Source organism: Anolis carolinensis, chromosome 2 (genome assembly GCF_035594765.1).
Source record: "Anolis carolinensis isolate JA03-04 chromosome 2, rAnoCar3.1.pri, whole genome shotgun sequence".
Taxonomy (NCBI): domain Eukaryota; kingdom Metazoa; phylum Chordata; class Lepidosauria; order Squamata; family Dactyloidae; genus Anolis; species Anolis carolinensis.
Window position 1 is genome coordinate 81,256,013 of NC_085842.1, and position 21,978 is coordinate 81,277,990.

The following is a 21,978-nucleotide window of genomic DNA, read 5'->3' on the forward strand; positions in this document are numbered from 1 at the left end:
TAGGGTGCAGCTTGCCTCATGGCAAGTGGGGCCCCTTGACATTGAATTAAAAATATTAATGACCTTTTAATAGCTTCAAAATATAATAAAAATTCCACTATTGCAAGATGCAACTTAAATACATGCTGTCTTGCTATTTTAAAAATAATTTAAATTGCACCTTTTTCCACTTCTGTATTTAAAAAAATCTTAGGTATAAAAATTAAATGGTAGCCTCATAGTTGTGGGTAGGCCCTCTTTGTCTCTTGGCAACCAATATTTTTAAGCCCTATCCAACACTGTCTCTGTCAAATCTTGACTGAAAAAAGAAATAAATATCTAAAGCAGTAGCACCTGAATTGCATAAGGATGTGAAATGAAGGAATAACTTTTAATACTTTTTTACCATTCTATTCTGATTCAAATTATATTGCACCAAAGCAAGCATCTTATAAATATCAGGAGCAAAAGAGAAATCATGACCACGGAAATAGCAATGTTCTCTTCATTATATCCAGTTCAGTTGAGCTTCCTGTGACAACTCTTGTTTTTGTAAGCTTTAAAAATTTGTAAGATGTTATAAATTTATGAAAGAAATCATGTCAAAATAAAGACTGAATTCCTGACACCTAATTAAAAAAACTTTGTAAATGGGGAAAAAATTACATTGACAAAACTTACAAATAGACTTACATTTGATCAGCCTTTATAGAAATCTTTCACTAACATGGTTGTCTTTTCTTTTTTGTTCCTATCTCTGCTTTTGTTATACTTAAATATAGTTTATAACTGATAAAAATCCACATCATGTATACTCCTCAAAACATTAAGGCTTTGCTCATGAACCATAACAGAAAATGTGTGCTTTATTTTGTAGTTTTATTAGAAGCAAGATGGCAGGCAAAGATAGTGAGTATACATCTTCATTGTAGAAACACAGAATTCTTCATTTCCACCTATATCCATGGTCCAAGACCAGATCTGCACCATATAAAACAAATAAATTTAATAATAATAATAATAATAATAATAATAATAATAATGCACCCCAAGAGCAAGCAATTAGAACAAATATATCAAAGCCAGAATTGAAAAGTCTGCTATAGATTCCAAGTGTAGACTGCAAGGAAGCAGACAAAACGATGGATCACATACTCAGCTGCTGCAAGAAGATTGCGCAGACGGACTACAAGTAGAGGCATAATACCATTGCTCAGATGATCCATTGGAACTTGTGCCACAAATACCATCTGCCTGTAACAAAGAACTGGTGGGATCACAAGCCTGAAAAAGTTACAGAAAAGGAACATGTCAAACTTCTCTGGGACTTCCGAATTCAGACTGACTGAGTTTTGGAGCACAATACTCCTGACCTCACGATTGTGGAAAAAACAAGGTATGATTCATCGATTTTGCAATCCCATGCGACAGCAGAATTTACAAAAAGCAACTGGAAAACTGACACAATACAAAGATTTAAAGATCAAACTTCAAAGACTCTGTCACAAATCAGTAAAGGTGGACCCAGTGGTGATCAGCAGACTGGGTGCAGTGCCTAAAGACCTTGGCCAGCACTTGAAAACAATCGGCACTGACAAAATTACCATCTCTCAGCTACAAAACCTCGGATCTGCATGCATTATTTGCTGATACATCACATAGTCCTAGATACTTAGGAAATGTCCAGTATGTGATTCAATACAACAGTCAGCATAGTGATCTTGTTTACTGTGTACTAATCTTGTTGCGAATCATATAAAACAGATCACAAAGGAAGAGAAACCATTGTATCAACTTTGGTCCTCACATATTAAGACTGTGTTCTTTGAACCATCACGGCTAAGGCCTGCTTTAATTTTGGGTTGTTCAACACCAGAATGACAGCCTGAGCTGGAGAGTATATTGACATCACTGTGAAAATAAATAATTTTCCATTATATCCTATATCTACAGTCATAGACAAAGTCTGTGCCACAAAAAATGAAAGAAAAAGTAATAGCAGAGAGATCACTGTCCAGGTTGCCTGGATATGAGCTTTTGCCTGAAAACTCCTGAGATGGGATTCTTTACTTCTCATTTGACAGACGTGCCCACAGAGTGAGACAACAACTAAAATGGAGCATAGGAACACCACAAGGAAAGGACAACCAGATCCAATAGTTGAAAAGAGCACATCAAATTTTGTGAGAATGTCTTTCAGTGACTTTCCCTGGGTCACTGTTGTAGTATTGGTTGCAGGGCTTTCTTGAGAAGGTGTATACATATTACTTACTATCACAATGAAAACAAACAAGGAGATGATCAAAGATCCCATAAGGGACCGGGGTATCAGCCATGATATCCTCAATTTGCACCAAAGGAAGAAAGCATGGGAACTGTTCACGAGTTTAATGAAGTAGAAGAAACATAGCAAGGCAGTGAGCCAATATCTGAATGTAATACAAAAGAAAAAAATGGAGTACCATATTTGGAAATTTAATGAACTGAATTCAGATTCATGTGAGAAAGCAGAGTGGAACAGACCAAAGACAATTGTTACCCACAAATTGGACAGTCCCAGGCTTAGAATGAGCTGTTCACATGATGCTAGTCTTCTGTATTTAATCCATTGAGTGATCATCACCATAACAATAAAGCCATTAAAGATGAGCCCGCTGATGACCAAGACAACTTCAATGACCAAAAAAGCAATATAGTTGGGAGAAGCCATATCTCCTGAACCTCTGGATTTTGCACAGGGAGTTCTGCAGGATTTTATTTATACATCCAAGATTACTGGGCAGGGGTAGAAAATGCTAGTAGCAGACCTGCATTGCCCATTTTAAGGCACTGGAAATTATGTTAACAAACCATTAATCAAAGTATGCAAATTAATGACTTTTTCATGTTGCCTATCTCCTGGGTGCTTTTGTTTGTTGCAGACTACACGAAACAGCTTGTCCTATTGCTTCCTTTTTTTATGACAGGAGGAATTTTTGAGCAGGCCTTGGCAGGACAGTCCAGCTTTTCTGTCTTGTTGATTTGTATGAGAAAAGTGTTGACCTAACTTTTGGCTAAACCACTTGACTGACCCCGCCTTGGCTTTTTGTTTGAACCTTTAACATTCCACTTTAAACCTTTATTAGCTTTGAACAAGATACTAAAAAAAAAGGTCAATGCAATTTTAGACTGTATCAATAGAATTATAGCATCTTGCTCAAGGGAAGGAATAGTGGCAATCTACCCTGTTTTGGTCAGATCTCACGTGGAATAATGATGTCTGGGTATCACTACTGTGTCTGGTTCTGGCCACCACCATTCTAGAAGTATATTGAGAACCTGGAATGTGTACAAAAAGGGTGACCAAAATGGTAAAAAGGTCTGAAAGTCAAATCCCATGAGGAATGGTTTAGGGAACTGGATATGTTTACCTTGGAGAAGAGAAAGATAAGAGGGGTCATGATAGCCATGTTTAAATATTTGAAAGGATGTCTTTTTGGGGATGTCCTTTCTGCTCCTTATATTGAGGACATCCTTTCTGGTCCTCCAAAAAGTTAGAAACAGCAATGGATTCTTTGAGAGTGAGCCGGTCTGACCCTTGAATTCCCCCCATGATCTTTAAAAATTCCTGGTACCACTCCAAAATAACTCCACTGGTGGGAGAAAACATTATTTTGTCTGTAAAAGCAAGACAATACTTAAAATGTTGTATTTAAAAAAAAAACATTTCTACCCTGCTTCTCTCAACCCCAGAGAGAACTCAAGGCAGCTCCACACATAGGCAACGCCTCAAACAATGAAGAATTAAATTAACATTTTAAATAGCATTATAGAAGACATTAAATAGCATTATAAAATAGGGAGATGTTTACAAGTTGGAATGTGTCCAGAGGAGAGCAACTAAAATGATCAAGGGTATGGAAAACAAGCTCTATGAGGAGCGGCTTAAAGAGATGGGTGTGTTTAGCCTGCAGAAGAGAAAGCTGAGAGGAGACATGATGAAGGCCATGTATAAATATGTGAGGGGAAGTCATAGGGAGAAGGGAGTAAGCTTGTTTTCTGCTGCCCTGGAGACTAGGAACAATGGCTTCAAACTACAGGAAAAGAGATTCCACCTGAACATTAGGAAGAACTTCCTCACTGTGAGAGCTGTTTGGCAGTGGAACTCTCTGCCCCGGACTGTGGTGGAGGCTCAGTCTTTGGAGGCTTTTAAGCAGAGGCTGAATGGCAATCTGTCGGGGGTGCTTTGAATGCAATTTCCTGCTTCTTGGCAGGGGGTTGGACTGGATGGCCCATGAGGTCTCTTCCAACTCTATTATTCTATGATTCTACATTAAAAAATTTAAAACAATATCATCATTATTAACCACACTATCCACAATCATAAGCAGTACTCTTTGTGAGCAGTACTTTATAATGATGTGGGATGGGTGTGCCCAATATCTCTAAATTGATCTTGATCGATTAAATGCCTCTTTTGGTCCCTACTGCAACACAGGGAAGTCCTTTGAAATCTCAGAGAAAGCCAGCATAGCCCTCTGACCACTACAGTGTATCCACTTCCCTCTTTCACTCTATAGAGAGTCCTGGCAGGTGACTTAGCTGTCCCTTCACCCCATGTTTTTTGTTTGTTGTGAAATTTAAGCTTAACCTCCAATGGCGCAGTGGGTTAAACCCTTGTGCCGGCAGGACTTCTGACTTGCAGGATGAGATGCTGACCTGAAGGTTACCAGTTCAAATCCAACCCAGGGAGAACGCGCATGAGCTCCTTCTGTCAGCTCCAGCCTCATGGGGACATGAGAAAAGCTTCCCACAAAGATGGTAAAACAACAAAAACATCCGGGCATCCCCTGGGCAATATCCTTGCAGATGGCCAATTCTCTCACACCAGAAGCAACTTGCAGTTTCTCAAGTCACTCCTGACACACAAAAAATGTGACTTCAACATATGGTGACCCTATTTATGTGGAGCCTCTAAATCATATGGCCTTTAGCATCCCAGCTCAGGTCTCGGGACCATGACTTCCTATTCTTCTGAAATGTGGACTTCTTCTTTTCCTCCTGCTTTGTACCTTACCAAGCATTATTGTTTTTAGTCAATCATGTCTTCTCGTGATATGGCCAAAGTGGGATAGGTTCGGTTTATTTATCTTCGCTGCTAGTAAGAGGTGAAGCATGATTTGCCCTAGGATCCATTTACTGGCCATTTTAGCAGTCCAGTGGCCCATTCTTTTGTTTTCCATATTTATTGACAGGTTTTAGTTTTAGTTTTAATTAGCATAGATTCTATCTCTGTAGCTTAAAACAGCTGTTTTGGTGTGCCAGCTGTATTTGGTGATTTATTTCTCCCAAGTGCTGAGAAAGCAGCTTCTACTTCACTTTCTAAAATTACAGCTCATGTTTAAATGGTTCTTTCTTGAATAAATCTGTCACTTTTTAATCACTTTCATATAGTTCTCAGTGTATTGTTCCCATTGTCAATTTCTTTAAAATCATTTTATTAACTATACAATAAACAAATCTGTGAGTAAACACTCTTTACACTACCAATATAAATAAATAAATAAATAATCCGCCTCCTTTTCCCAGGGGACTCAGGCGGGTTACAACATGAATAATACAATAAGTATAAGACAATGGGTAAACATTAATAACACATTAATAAATATAAAACACACTAAAACAGTAATAATATTCTTCACAAATGCCTTCAGCTTAGTTGTCTCACTTTTCATCATGTTTGTTGTCTACTCATAGTGTTATTTTTCTACTTGGTCATGTAATGTAGTCCCCTGCTGGTCATGCAGCATCCCCTCTCTCGGTTTGAATTTCCTTTTGATTTTTCTGACCTTGCTGATGAGGCCTCTGTTTTTTTCCCTTGTTGTCACCTTCTATTTTTTTGTATTTATTATTTTAGCTGTTATCCTACTGCTATTATAGTAGTTAAAGGGTCGAACACAACTGTGTTGCAGTGGATGTTATATGATTTATCAAGCTGCTCAAAGAGGAGAGATATGGGAATGGTTTTCAAAAATCCAGCAAACTCATGAAGTTTATGGATGTGACTGTATTTCTAGTCTCGTGGTGAAAAGGGAATCTTGTTTCATCACCAGATCCATTATTCAATTCTACTAGTACTCTTCTACTCAATTCTAATGATTCTTCAGGCAATGAAAAAGAAAATTTTGACTTTCTTGCTGTTGTATTGCAAAGAGAGGAGAAGGACTGGAAGACTTCACTGTGGGGCGTGGAGAAGCTGCTGCCACTTGCCCAATGTCGCCTGACTCCTGCAGCTGTTGATCCCATGGAGGAAAGCATGGTGCATGCATGGAGCATGTGTCTTCCCCCCATTAATGTAAATGGCATCACGGGAAACCTGTGTTGCTGTGGTGGCAGTTCTGCCCTCCACCCACGAAGCCAGCACAACCATCATCTGATGAGAGCCATCTGGCTCCATGGGTGACCAGAGCTACATAGGTGCATGCCACTGATTTCAGCCCTGTGTGACAAGGCTGAAAGCATGTATTTCATAAAGGTGTCTATGGCCCAAGGTAAGAAGGAATCTGAACTCTCATTTCCAGATTAAGAACTTTATATTAGTCATCTTTGAAAATAATTAGTACAAAAATAGTATCAAAGCTGAAACAGAATTGCAGAAAAATGCAAATTAATATTCTTGATCATAATAATTTACATAAAATGCAAATTAGATGCTCAAATTCCAGAGTCACAGATATGACAAATCTATATAATAGCATGTAAAGGATTGTGATCTTAACTTATATTTGCTTATATTGGGATTGTTTTGAGTGTTAAATGGAAACACAGATTTGTTTACTGATATCTGTAGAAAGTGAAGTGCAAATAGCTATCCCCGATACAGCCTGCTGGAAACTGTACCTATCCTTGATTTGCATTCCTATTGTTGCAGGTGATGGTTCAGGAAGTTTAAGGAAAATGTATTTAATTCTTATAAAAGGTCATACTTGCAGTACCTCTATGCCTTGGTTACTTCTTGGATGAAAATAAGGACCTAATCACAAAGGCCCATGGGTTCACCCCAAATCGGGGTGAATCCTTGGGCTCCCTACTGGGGAGGGGGAGAGAGCCCATCGCTCCACGGCCTCTATAGTCCGCCTTATCTTGCCCTTCATTCCACGAGGGGAAGAGTCACGATCCGGCTTCCCCCATTGCTAGGAAGGCAACACAAGAAAGCTCCCGTATTGCCATCGTGATAGCGTGCACTGCTTCCTCTCCCTTTTCTTCCAAAATGGAGGGAAAGCAGCGTATGACAGGCAAATCGTCCCTTGTGATGATGTAGTAAGATTCTTCATACAGGACTGAGAGAAGAGAAAGATTTTTGAGCATTACAAAAATCCATCTACACACTATGTCATGGAGAAACGTTTGGAATCTTTGGAACAAATGCAAACTTAATGAGAAAAGAATGGCCATACAGAGAAGCCTGTGGAGTAAAACCTTACATTTGTTTGTTCAGAAGTAAATCCCACTGTGTTCAGTGAAGCTTCGTTTATGGAATTCAGGATTTGTGAATGGTTTTTCTTTTATCATTTTCCCTAAAGAAGATAAAGATCAGGATGAAACTTATACATTTGAAAATAGAATATTTAGACTTACTGCTTGTGGTGGCTTAATAAATGTACTCCAAGACAGCTATTTAATGGATTAATTAAGCCACAGTAGGGCCAGAATGTCTTGTCCTAGTGCACTGATTTTCAGCCTATGAGTCCCCAGATGTTTTGACCTACAACTTGCAGAAATCCCAGCCAGGTTACCAGCTGTTAAGAATTTTGGGAGTTGATGGCCAAAACATCTGGAGACCCACAGATTGAGTACCACTGTCCTAGTTATATAGTTTTGTTTTGTTTTGTTTTTTAAAGTCAACTTCAGTTGTGTGGAGGGTTTTTCTGTTCTTTTCTATAAAATGTTTAGTATGAATATAACGCTTTAGTCTTACTTAGTTCTTCTTCATGTTCTGTTGGGGTCTAAATTACACAGCAGTGAGTTTCCAAATGTTCATACAGTGGTCTATCATTAACTTGTGGTACACATGCATGTTTTCAGAGGAACTGGCAAGTATTTTGGATTCTTCTAAAAAGTCAGATTGTATACCACAATTATTGAAATTATGTACAGTTCTGAAAAAAATAGTTCTAAATATGAAAAACTCCCTATCTAAACTGTAAATCCCAGGATTCCACAAAAAGCTGCAATACCAGTTCAAGTGAAATAACATTTTAATAGTGAAGTGTGATTATCTCATTAGATAAAGAAAAATGAACATGGTAGAAATAGGGATAACCACAAAAAAGAGAGATTGAATAAGATGCAAACCTTTAAAAAAAAACAAAGAAAATGAATATGTTAAAAGAACAAACCAGGTTAAGAAAACCTTGTAAAAATAAACGGCAAAAAATAAATTTTCTAGAGACCACAGGAACTGCTTCTTCCAAAATGCATTCAAGGATTACTTTTTCTTTTACTAGCCACCATTTCCATTTTAGTGGCCAGTTCTACGGCACTCTGCTTTCTCAACATGTTGGTCATAGTTGGGTAGAATTATGTATTCTCCCTTTTCTCTGTATTGTTCACACATGTACGGTAAGGCATTCTGGAGGCGGCTGGTGGGATACCTCCACAGCTGTAGAAAGGGACACATGTCTATAGGGGACTGATGAAAGCTGAATGCTAACAGCAGACATGGCACTGCAACCCAACACTGTTTCTCTAACCTTCCTTCACCATCCTCCAAATACTGACCCTGCTAAAAACTATTCCAATGACACAAAATAGAAAGAGGGAAATGGAACTGGATGGGCATAAAACAGAAATTTCTTTTGATAGGGACAGTGCTAAATGAGGTCTGACTGCCTTTTAAAGTTATTTTTAGTTATTTCTTTTCATTTTTCTAATAAACTTAAGTCCCAAACTGCACAGATTCAATGTGTTGTCGAAGGCTTTCATGGCCAGAATCACTGGATTGCTGTGAGTTTTTCAGGCTGTATGGGCATGTTCCAGAAGCATTATCTCCTGACCTTTCTCCCACATCTATGGCAGACATCCCCAGAGGTTGTGAATTCACAACCTCTGAAGATGCCTGCCATAGATGTGGGTGAAACATCAGGAGAGAATGCTTCTGGAACATGGCCATACAGCCTGGGAAACTCACAGCAATACATGAACTCTTGGTGACTGTCCACTTTCAAGTGGGTGAGCTTCTGGGGGTCAAACTGAGTCTATTCTTTATGATGTCATCTCCCATCATGTGCTTCATATTTAAAGGATATCTAGCTAATGCAGAACCTCTGAACTGGAAGGGAAATTAGGCATCTGCTTCTTTAACCCTGTTGCTGAAACCCAGGCTCCCTTGAAAGGAAAAAAGGAAAGGGTACCCAGAAGGGTGCTTCCTTAACTCTGTTGCTGAAACCCAAGCTCCCTTGAAGGGAAAAAATAAAGGGTCCCAGGAAAGAAAAGGGGAGCCTCGTAAGTTCCCCATTGCCATCAATGGGCCAGATCTAGCCGTATTTTTCGGCTGCAGTCCAAAAACTACCATCCAGCTGCACGCCTGTTTTAAGGAGGCACGCAGTAACTGATATGGGGGATCTACTGGCCAGCAGAAACAGATCGAGATTCAGATGAAATGCACAAGCCTACTGTCCAGGCTGCTTTGATGTGAGCTTCAGTTTAGAGATTCCTACCATGGGAATCTTTACCTGTAATCTGGCAGACATGCCTGCAAAATGAGGCAACAACTAGGATTAAACAAAATAGAACCACAAGAAGAGGTCATCCAGAACCATCAGCTAAAAAGAAGGTTTCAAACGTATGGACTGTATGCTTCAGTGTCTTCTCTTCACTTGTGTTTGTAACATTCACTGTTATGTTGCTTTGGACTTGTCTAAAACTAATCTGTAATGCAAAAACAGAAAAAAGGAAGAAGCAGAACAGAGATCCTGCCAGTAACCAGGGTACTAGCCACAGTATCTTCTGTTTGCACCAGAGGAAGAGAGAATGGGTGCTGTTACTATCTTGATGGAATAGAAGAAGCATAACCAGGCAGTGAACCAAAATCTGGACATTATGGCAAAAGTAGCAAGGTAGAGTCCTGGCACAGGAAGAGGTTACTGATGCTGTTATCCCTTAAGGTGGCATTGATGTAAAATGGAATCAGTAATGCTGTGGCCCAGAAATTGGATGCAGCAAAGCTCAGAAGAAGTTGTTCATTGGAAGCGAGGCTCCTGGTTTTGGTCCATCCCCTGAGAATTACTGCAGCTATAAATGTCAGAATGTGTAAATTACTCAGCATTTCTTTAAGAGTGAACAGAATCAATGTCTCAAAATTAATCACAGGTTAACTGTAACTGGGGTGTGGTAGCTGAGTGCTGAGACTGTTGTATATAGGTTATTGTCAAGGTGCTGAGTCAATGATTCAACAGCGTAGTCAGGTGGACACAGAAATAGTTTCTTTAATCCTTACAGCAACCAGGAATCCTGAGACCAATCCCGAGTTTTATACAGGCAACTCACCAGCACATCCAAAACAGTCCAAGGTCATACATGAACAATGGTCCAAGCACAGGAACAGGCAACACATGTTGTCCAAGTATTCAGTCCAAAGTCAAAACACAGTTCACCAAAGCGCCACGTAACATAATGCAGATCCACGAATCCGACTGACTGACAGCATCTAGTATAACAATTGCTTTTAGCAAAGCCCTGTTCTCAGCATCCTTTTTATGCTGCCTCTCTAACTGCTCAACAGCTGGTCTTCCTTCAGTTGAGCCAATCTCTTTAACCGGTGCATCTGTATCGAGTCTACTTTCATCTGCAACCAGGCAAAGCGCGTCAACTCCTGAAGATCATTCTACTACAACTAACTTTCCCCTTCAGAGATCTGCTCCTGCATAGCAGTATTGTTCTCAAGCAAGTTCAACTGTTCCTCCTCCATAGTCTCTTCTTTAGTGGACACAGTCACCTCTGAACTCCCCCTCTCCACTCTTAAAGTCAGCTCAACTCCTTGGTTTACTGGGGAGCTGGCAGTGATGAAGCAGACAAGACGGAGGCTAGAGTGCCACTGGTGAAAAACTCAGAAGCTATCCGACTGCGCATGGGCTAGAGCTTCACTTAAAGCCTACTCCGCGGCAATGGGGGCAGCCAGAAAGGTTTTCTCGACTGTTCGCATTGTGTCTGCAACTAATAGACTGGCAGAGTTGTTTCAGATGGTCAGGGAACTCCTTCATCCTCATGAGGGGGAGGAGACCCCTGACTACTTGACAACTCGATGTGGCGAGTTCCCACATCATTTTGCAGATAAAGTTGCTCAGATTCGTTCTGATTTAGATGCCAGTTTTAGAGCAGTACCAAAAAATGTGATTGAGGCACCTGTCTGTCCATTTTTGATGGATTTGTTTCAACTTGTTCAGCTTGATAACATGTACAAGGTCCTTGGAGCGGTGAGAGCAACCACTTGTATTCTGGATACTTGCCTTTCGTGGCTTATCAAACTTGCCAGTGGGGGATTAACTGAGTGGTTTATGAGAGTTATAAATGCCTCTCTGGAACAGGGACAAATACCATCAAGCCTGAAAAGAGCAATAGTGAGACCTATTTTGAAGAAGGAGTCCCTAGATTCCTCGGTATTGAATAATTACTGGCCAATTTCTAATCTTCCTTTTTTGGGCAAAGTTCTAGAGCGAGTGGTGGCCTCTCAGCTTCAGGGATTCTTGGAAGATCCTGATTATCTGGATCCATCGCAGTCTGGTTTTAGGCCTGGCCATGGTACAGAGATGGCTTTAGTCACCTTAGTAGATGACCTCCATGGAGAACTAGACAGGGGGAGTGTGTCCTTGTTGGTTCTCTTGAACATCTCAGTGGCTTTCAATACTATCGACCACGGTATCTGTCTAGGATGGCTCTCTGGAATGGATCTTAGGGGCACTGCTTTGTGGTGGCTCCACTCCTTCCTGGAGGATTGCACCCAGTTGGTGAAGCTGGGGGCCTCCTCGGACTCCTGGCCATTGACCTGTGGTCCCCAAGGTTCCATTCTATCTCCCATGCTTTTTAACATCCACATGAAACTGCTGGTTGAAATCATCTGGAGTTTTGGAGTTCAGAGCCAGCTGTATGCAGATGGTGCCCAACTCTACTACTCCTTTCCACCAGAAAGCGCCAGGGAAGCCTCCCAAATCCTGAACCAGTGCCTTGCAGCTGTGATGGATTAGATGAGGGCTAACAAGTTGAAGCTTAATCCAGACAAGACAGAGGTCCTCCTAGTCAGTTGTGAAGCTGATCAGGGTATTGGGTGGCAGCCTGTGCTTGACGGGGTTACACTCCCCCTGAGGACACAGGTCTGCAGTTTGGGGATCATCCTGAATTCAGTGTTGATGCTTGATGCCCAAGTGTTGGCAGTGGTGGGGAGGGCCTTAGCACAGTTAAAGCTTGTGCACCAGCTGCGACTGTACCTCAAGAAGCCAGACTTGGCCATGGTGGTCCATGCCTTGGTGACATCCAGATTGGATTATTTCAATACACTCTACATGGGGCTGCCTTTGAAGTTGCAGAAACTGCAACTGGTACAAAGGTCGGCAGCTAGGCTTCTAACTGGAGCTAATTATAGGGAATGTACGACGCCCCTATTAAAGCAGCTCCACTGGCTGCCAATAAGTTTCCGGTCCCAATTCAAGGTGCAGGTTTTGACCTACAAACGCGCTCTACATGGGGCTACCTTTGAAGATGGCCCAAAGCTCCAATTAGTACAACGGGCGGCAGCCAGATTAATAACTGGAGTGGCATACAGGGAGCGCACTACTCCCTTGTTAAGCCAGCTCCACTGGCTGCCGATATGCTACTGAGCCCAATTCAAAGTGCTGGTCTTGACCTACAAAGCCCTAAACGGTTCTGGCCCATCTTACCTGTCTGAACATATCTCCCCCTATGAGCCTTCTAGAACTCTTAGATCATCTGGGGAGGCCCTGCTCTCGATCCCACCAGCAGGTAAGGCTGGTGGGAACAAGGGACAGGGCCTTCTCAGTGGTGGCTCCTCAGCTGTGGAATGCCCTCCACAGCAACATTCAGCAGATTCCAACTCTCCTGGGCTTCAGAAAAGCCTTAAAGACATTGTGCACGCAAGCATTTAACGAATGAGAACATTGATTTCACATGGTCTGGACTAAAATTTACGTATGAGGATTTTGGATGAATGGATTTTAACTTGGATACGTTTTAAATTTTGTATAATGTGTTTTTATTCTGTAATGTTATGTTGTTTTTATATGAACGGTTGTTTAGTGTATTGTTTGCAGGTACTGAATTTTTGCCTATTTATTGTAAGTCACCTTGAGTCCCCGCGGGTGAGAAAGGTGGGGTAAAAGTGCTGTAAATAAATAAATAAATAAATAAATAAATAAATAAATAAATAAATAAATAAATAAATACAAAGCCCTAAACAGTTCAGGCCCTACCTATCTTCGAGATTGCATCTCCCCCTATGACCTGGTGTGTGCTCTATGATATGCTGGGGAGGCTCTCTTCTCACTTCCACCACCATCACAAGAACAGATGGTGGTAATGAAGGAGAGAGAGCTTTCTCTGTGGTGGCCCCCCGTCTCTGGAACACCCTCCCCAGAGAAATTAGGCAAGCTCCCACACTGTCCTCCTTTCGTAGGGACCTGAAAACCTGGATGTTCTAGCAAATCTTCAGGAATGATTAGTCTCTAGGCCCAGTCCCTAAGTAACCAGATAGCACTCTGACTTGCACTTCATCCACTTTCCCAGCTCTATGATACGTTGTTGCACTATCCCTGGCGCAGCCCTTTTATAGTTGGCCAAGTTCTTCTTGTAATCCTGGTGATTGATTTGTTGAATCTTTGATGATTGTTGATGGAGCTGCAATGAAATGTATTTTTAATATTTTATTTTTACTTTTAGTGTCTTTTAACAGGTTTTTAGTATTTTAAGATAATATTTTGGTTGTTAAGTTAATTTGTTTCTGTTATATTGTTGAATGTGTCTATTTCGATTTATTGTCTGTACTGTTTTCTTTCCGGCAGTTGAATGTTTGCCTTACATGTTGGAAACCATCCTGAGTCCCTTTAGGAAGATTGGGCAGGATACAAATAAAGTTGATGATGATGATGATGATGAGTATTATTATTATTATTATTATTATTATTATTATTATTATTATCAACACAACGACGTTGTATGGCACAGCAAACAAGATAGATATGCTGGATTTCGTTTCGCAAAACCACAAGTCGAACACTTCCCAAGTGTCTAGGACTGTGTGATGTATTTTCTGATGATGTGTGCAGATCCCAGTAGGGTGGCCTTTTGCAGTTGGCAGATGGTGATTTTGTCAATGTCTATTGTTTCCAAATGCCGGCTGAGATCTTTTGGCACAGCACCCAGTGTGCCCATCACCACCGGGACCACCTGTACTGGTTTCTGCCAGAGTCTTTGAAGTTCAATCTTGAGGTCCTGATAGCGGCTGAGTTTTTCCTGTTGTTTTTCATCTATGCGACTGTCACCTGGGATGGCAACATCAATGATCCAAACCTTGTTCTTTTCCACAACTGTGATGTCTGGTGTGTTGTGTTCCGGAACTTTGTCAGTCTGGATTCGGAAGTCCCACAGTATCTTTGCATGTTCATTTTCCAATACTTTTGCAGGTTTGTGATCCCACCAGTTCTTTGCTGCTGGGAGGTGGTACTTGAGGCATAAGTTCCAATGAATCATTTGGGCCACATAGTTGTGCCTCTGTTTGTAGTCTGTCTGTGCGATTTTCTTACAGCAGCTGAGGATATGATCAATGGTTTCGTCGGTTTCCTTGCACAGTCTGCATTTTGGGTCATCAGCTGATCATCACCCCCCGGAGGTGCCACCTTGACGTGGTGGGGGGGCTTAGCTGCTCCAATGATGACTGAGGGCTGTGCTGGCGGTAGTGTAACTACCGGCAGGTCCAACCAAGCCAGAGAGGCCTCAGCTGAGGAGCACAACCAAGAGCATCTAACCCATTAGCATTATGGAGAATCAAACCAAAACGAAGTCTATACTGGCTCGGTCGTCGCCCAGGATAAAAAGGACCGCGGTGGACGCTGCTGATTCTGGACATCCATCGACAAGTGGGCTACGGAATCATCAAAACCCAAATGAACAGTCACAGAAGCGGCAAAAATATACAATGCCAGAAAACCGCACTATTATTATTATTATTATTATTATTATTATTATTATTATTATTATTATTATTCAGCTACTAGGAGGTAAACCCCCTCCCCCTCCCCCTCCTTACCCATGGTCCTAACAGTTATTGTAACCCTGTGTTGAGTTGATGAGGGTTGGACGTTGGTGGATGAAGACAGAAGATAGTTTGTACATACTGTAAGTACTGTGTTAGTATTTGTACTGTTTGTATCATTACTGCGACTTAAGCAAGAAAAGCCTTCTGGTTGGAAAGAATAGCTTTGTGTTTGCGTGTTTTTGTTCCTGGGAAGACCACTTCACTTCAAGGAGGTATTTGGCTCCCTAACAGGAGTGAAGGGTCCCTTCAGCTACACAACAGGGAATTTCATGCTGGGGGGGGGGGATCCAATGAAGGCAAAGACAACTGCAGCTACCACACAGGCAATGGTTGTGGGAGAGAGCATATCTCCTGCTTGCTTGATTCTCTCAAACCTGCCTATAAAGGTGGCTTTCAATCAGTGGAAATTATACTGAGCTAAAATGGACATTTCAGGTCCCAGGTCTGTGATGTCCTTTTTAAATCTCTTTGGAGTCATGTTAATGAACCTATAATCAATAAATAGGAAAAATTCAATGCCTAAAAACAATGTAAAAACAACAATTCATATAAAACAATCTACAAAACAACAATTAATATAAAACAGATACCATTGCAAAATAAAATCACATTATATAAATTTTAAGCATGTCCAAGATTAGAATCCATTCATCCAGAATCCTCAATAAATCTTTGTACAGGTCATGTAAAGTCCATGTTCTCATTCATTAAAAGCTTGTGTGCACAACCATGTCTTTAAGGCTTTCCTGAAGCCTATGAGAGTTGGTATCTGCCGTATGTTGCTGGGGAGGGTGTTCCACAGCCGAGGAGCCACCACCGAGAAAGCCCTGTCCCTTGTTCCCACCAGCCTTACCTGCGAGGCGGGTGGGACCGAGAGTAGGGCCTCCCCCAATGATCTAAGAGTTCTAGAAGGCTCATAGGGGGAGATACGTTTCGACAGGTAAGATGGGCCAGAACCATTTAGGGCTTTGTAGGTCAAAACCAGCACTTTGAATTGGGCTCGGTAGCATATCGGCAGCCAGTGGAGCTGACTCAACATGGGAGTAGTACGCTCCCTGTAAGCCGCTCCTGTTATTAGTCTGGCTGCCACCCGTTGTACTAGTTGGAGCTTCCGAGCCGTCTTCAAAGGCAGCCCCACGTAGAGCGTGTTGCAGTAATCAAAACGGGATGTAACCAGAGCATGGACCACCGTGGCCAAGTCAGACCTCCCAAGGTATGGGCGCAGCTGGCACACAAGTCTTAGTTGAACGAAAGCTCCCCTGGCCACTGCCGAGACCTGGGGCTGAGTCCAGGAGAACACCCAGACTGCAAACCTGTGTCTGCAGGGGGAGTGTGACCCCATCCAACACAGGCTGTAACCCTATTCCCTGTTCAGCCTTGCGAGGACCAGGAGGAGCCCTGCAGACTAGGACGTGGAACAATGGCTTCAAACTACAGGAAAGGAGATTCCACCTGAACATCAGGAAGAACTTCCTCACTGTGAGAGCTGTTTGGCAGTGGAACTCTCTGCCCTGGACTGTGGTGGAGGCTCCTTCTTTGGAGGCTTTTAGGCAGAGGCTGAATGGCCTGAATGAGTTTTTCCTGCTTCTTGCAGGGGGTTGGACTGGATGGCCCATGAGGTCTCTTCCAACTCTACGATTCTATGATTCTATTGAAAGAACTCCTGAAGGGAAGTTAGCTTTGTGTGCCTATTTGTCTGAAATTCTCTGACTCTGAAAGGAGGTGGCACATTTGGTAGAAAGAGGCCTTTGCAGTCTCTCATGACGTGGCAGCATATTTTAGAAGAGGCTAAGCACCGTTTCAAGGTTTGGACAAATTATAAAAATTTACAAGCTCTAGGGATGACTGAGTGCCAAACAGCTAAAATGGGCTCACTTCTTTCACAGTTTTCAGTTCACACTGCCCTATTTCTTGGGAAAGAATAATTTCATGGCCGATGCCCTATCATACATACCTCAACGTGATAATCAGCCCTGGGAAGTAGGGCCCTATTGGTAAACTTAGATAATAAAGGGGTTCCCACATGAATTCCAGACAGAGTGCAACAGGGACCCCTGGTTGCAAAAGATTTTACTGAATGCAGAAAAGAAATATGATTTTTGGTACTGCCATGGTAATTTTTTTTTTCATGCAGGAGCGACTTGAGAAACTGCAAGTCGCTTCTGGTGTGAGAGAATTGGCCATCTGCAAGGATGTTGCCCAGGGGATGCCCAGATGTTTTTGATGTTTTAACCATCCTTGTGGGAGGCTTCTTTCATGTTTCTGCATGGAGCTAGAGCTGATAGAGGGAGCTCATCCGCACTCTCCCCGGGTTGAATTATGTTCCCAAGACACTGAAGGTTTTACAGAGAGTGCATGATCATCCACTGGCTGGACATTTTGTCTATATAAAGGACTATTTACAGGAGTGTTCCACCTGTGCCAGGGCTAAGCAAAAGTTGAAATAATCTGTGGGACTATTACAATCTGTGGCTGATCCCAGTAGCCCATGGAAACAAATCGCCATAGATTTGGTTGTGGAATACAATAATCTGTACTGTTGTTGACTTGTTTTCAAAACGGGCCAATTATGTCCCATTAAGTCTGCTCCCCAACACTGCAATTGTCTAAGCTGTTATTCAACATATTTATAGGCTCCATAGATTGCCTGGAGCACTTAATATCTGATGAGAGCCTGCAATTTACAGCTAAATATTGGAAAGTTTTCCTTAACCTGTTGGTTAAGGTCTAAGCTCTGCTTTCCATCTTATGACAGATGGGGCGGCACAGCAGGTCCAAAAGACTCTTGAACAGTTTTTGAGATGTTATTTGAGATACTAACAAGTTGACTGCGTAGATTTTCTCCTTTTTGCAGAAACTGCCTACAATAATTTATTTATTTATTTATTTTATATACCGCTCTTCTCCCCAGGGGGGTGTACAATGTGTACAATGTGGTACACCCAAGCACGGGTGTGACCTCTTTCAGGATGGTAAATTTTATTCCATTCCCTGAGCTGCCAACCAACCTAACTGAGAAAACCAACCTCTTGCAGTGAAGTGTTAAGATAGCTAGCACTTGGCCAATGAGTCAATACTCTTTACACAATACAAGGATGGATTACAAATGGTTTGCCGAACAAAAGTGGGATATCAAGGTGGGAGAACAAGTTTACCTTTCAACCAAGTTTTTGAAAGGGGTCCAGCCTTCCGAGAAGCAAGCTCCGAAGTTTGTGGGACCATATCTTATTTCAAAGGTAATTAACCCAGTGACTGTTCAACTCCAGCTACCACAAAACTTGAAGTGGGTGCACCCTGTCTTTCATTACAATTTGCTCAAGCCAGGGTTGTTGTGTGTTTTCCAGACAGTATGGCCATGTTCCAGACGTATTCTCTCCTGACGTTTCACCCACATCTATGGCAGGCATCCTCACAACCTCAGAGGGTGCCTGCCATAGACGTGGGTGAAACGTAAATAGAGAATACTTCTGGAACATGGCCATACTGCCCTTCGACAACACATTGCTTGTTTTCAATCAAGATGGCACCCTAGGGTCTAGATTCTAGATTCCATTTTAATTTATGTTGAGCAACATTTTGAACTAAAAGATATTTTAGATTTTTGGCACCATCATGAAGAATTACAACATTTGGTGTGCTGGACAGATCCTCAGATACCATAGCTGGTCAAGAAATTCCATCTGTTGTATCCTTTGAAACAACATTAGTTGTCTGGTTGGGAGGGGGGTTGTTTTACTTATTGTTTTTCGACTGAGGGTTGCAGTGTGTCTTTGTGCTGTTTGTTTTTGCCCCCTCCTCTCTCTTCTTTTCTCTGGTTTGTGTGTTTGTTTGTTTGTTTTTAGGAGGGGAAGTATGTCATGGATCATCCTGGTGTTTAATGGAACTCCAGACCATCTCCATGCCATGATTAGACACAGGGTCTATTCCCATCCCAATTTGCACTTCCAAGAATTTGTAGCACTTTATCAGTCACCTCGTGTTTACAATATTTATATGGTGCACCTTACCCAGTCTACTTTTACAACCTCTCCAATTTAATCTGTTTTATTAGTTCTTATCATTTGTTTTTATTGGCTAATGTTTAAATTTTTATAATTGTGCATGTCTTTTGTCTATTGTTGTGTTTTATATTGCTATTGTTTTTATTCGGGCTTGGCCCCATGTAAGCCGCCCTGAGTCCCCTTTGGGGAGATAGAGGCGGGGTATAAAAATAAAGTTGTTGTTGTTGTTGTTATTATTATTATTATTATTATTATTATTATTATTATTATGCCAGAGAAAGGAATGTAAACACTTGGAGGCCAGCATAGGAAAACACTTATATTAATACATTTTATTTTCAATTTACATATTCATAAAACCAATGAAACAAATCTATATGCATGCATATATGCATTAACCAATATGATACTTCCTAATATCTATACAATATTCATATTTGTTTACATTCTCCCCTCCTCCCACCCCTCCCAATTGATCATCAAAGCCTAGTCTGAGAAGAGACTGATAATGAGAACTGGTTCAAACTAAGAGGTTGGGAAAAAATGAACTCTCATGAACTGAAGGGGGTGGTGTTCCAGGGGGTAGTAAAAATCAGAGTTTCTCCCGTGTATTCTTTATTCACAATTTCCTTCCTGTGATGTAGTAACCAGGCATTAAAAGTTAAATCCAAGACATTCTTGTGTGTGACTCAATATTGCCAGAGAGGTTCTGCAATCCATCACAATACCACACTGACATTTTATTGATGGCCACACATTTTGCTTGCCCAAATTCAGCATACACAAGGAATTCAAAGTTATATAATTAAAAACATATAACAAATAAACAATATAATTAAAACCAGAAAGTAAAAACATCATAGAAATACATCAATCAACATCACAACCAGTAACTGGAAAAATTAGCATATTTAGATTTAAGAGGGAAGGACAAGGCTTGTGCAAAATGCAGAGCAATAGGGCCGGGCTGGAAATAAAGCGCTGGAAAAATAATAAATTGAAAGCAGTGTATACCATAATGTCTTAGTTCAAACCCCACAGTTACTAGTTTTCCTCCAGCACAATTTGGCTTTCTGCAGATACATTGTTTCCTGACATTAATAGACACACTATATTTTTCAGTCTCAAATGATTGTGAAATATAGTCAAACATTCTACTATATTTAAGGTGCAGAAAATCAGTTTATGCCACTTGAAAAATGTTCATGTTCAGAGAGATATACCACTACAGTCGAAATTGGGTTGTGTTTCCCCCCCCCCCCTGCAATTTGCCCTAATGCTTTGATTTAAATAACATGTTGAACATCCAGTGGATGGAAGATATAGTTGGTGGATTTGTCCACTCCACAATCTCCACTAAAATCAGATTCTTACCAGTATATGAGTGCTTTTTTTTTTTTTTTTTTTTTACAATTTGCGCCAGTACGTGTTTTTCTATCTGTGAGAACAGCTGGTCTAGTAGGGAGTAATCCCAGCTAGCATGACTATTTCCATGATGTACCAAACCGATTAAAAGCTGTTGCTCATACATCATTCAGCTCAGCCCCACCATGCTGTTGAGGGTGGTCATCAAAATGCTTGAGGAAAATATAGTTTGAGTTTGGTTGTCAAAGGCTTTGTTCTCTTCCTTGTAAATCAGTTTTCATCTGGTCCCACCTTATCCCTAGGGAAGCATCATTAAAAAAAAATCAGGCATGTCAGGAATAAATATGTGAGCAAGCTATGGTAGTTTATGGCCACCTAGATGATTTCTTTATGGCATCTGTGTCTCAATATATATTTTACTAAGTCACTGAGACTTATTATAGCTCTAAGGCTGATAGGCATCCAGAGATTAAAAAATAAATAAAGCATTTATTTATTTATTTATTTACAGCATTTATATTCCGCCCTTCTCACCCCGAAGGGGACTCAGGGCGGATCACATTACACATATAGGCAAACATTCAATGCCTTTTAACATAGAACAAAGACAAACAAACATAGGCTCCGAGCGGGCCTCGAACTCATGACCTCCTGGTCAGAGTGATTCATTGCAGTTAATTGCAGCTGGCTTGCTCTCCCGCCTGCGCCACAGCCTGGGCCCAGCATTATCACCAAAACTAAAGCATTATCAACAAATAGCATCACATTAATTTTTTCATGTCAAGAGTGACTTGAGAAACTGCAAGTAACTTCTGATGTGAGAGAATTGTCCATTTGCAAGGACGTTGCTCAGGGGATGCCCAGCTGTTTTGATGTTTTTACTATCCTTGTGGGAGGCTTCTCTCATGTCCCCACATGGAGCTGGAGCTGGAGCTGATAGAGGGAGCTCATCTGCACTCTCCCAGGATTGGATTCAAGCCAGCATGCTTCAGATCAGCAACCGAACCTTCAAGTCATCAGTCCTGCCGGCACAAGGGTTTAACTCACTTCACCGCAGGTGGCTCCTATCACATTATAGTGTGATGCTATTTGTTGATCATGTTTTAGTTTTTACTTTCTCTTTTTTTGTGTGTGCTTTCCTAATTTTTAAATTAGAAAACAAAAAAAAAACAAGCCTCAACTCTGAATCTCACAAATTAAGGCTTTGCTCTTTGAACCATCACAGTTAATGCCTGCTTTAATTTGGGGTTGCTCAGCACCAGGATGGCAGCCTGGACTGGAGCATATGCGATCATCACTGATGAAATAAATTGTCTTCCAGTGCACGTTACA

General features: G+C 41.3%; 1 protein-coding gene across 1 annotated transcript; it reads right to left on the reverse strand.

Annotated features, from left to right (window-relative positions):
• Positions 1-1,650: 1,650 nt before the first annotated feature.
• Positions 1,651-2,689, reverse strand: LOC103277931 (taste receptor type 2 member 10-like). The gene is made up of 2 exons (XM_062969362.1): positions 2,464-2,689; positions 1,651-2,088 (listed from the first exon to the last, which is right to left on the reverse strand). The coding sequence occupies exons 1-2, from the start codon at positions 2,687-2,689 to the stop codon at positions 1,790-1,792; spliced, it is 525 nt and encodes a 174-aa protein (XP_062825432.1). The 3' UTR covers positions 1,651-1,789.
• Positions 2,690-21,978: the final 19,289 nt, after the last annotated feature.

Excerpts from the sequence above, each read along its gene's own strand:
- LOC103277931 (XM_062969362.1), bottom strand. The coding sequence starts at position 2,689 with ATGGCTTCTCCCAACTATATTGCTTTTTTGGTCATTGAAGTTGTCTTG. Across the intron at positions 2,089-2,463 it reads CTCACATGAATCTGAATTCA|TTGTTGTCTCACTCTGTGGG; the intron begins GTTCATTAAATT and ends GCTCCATTTTAG.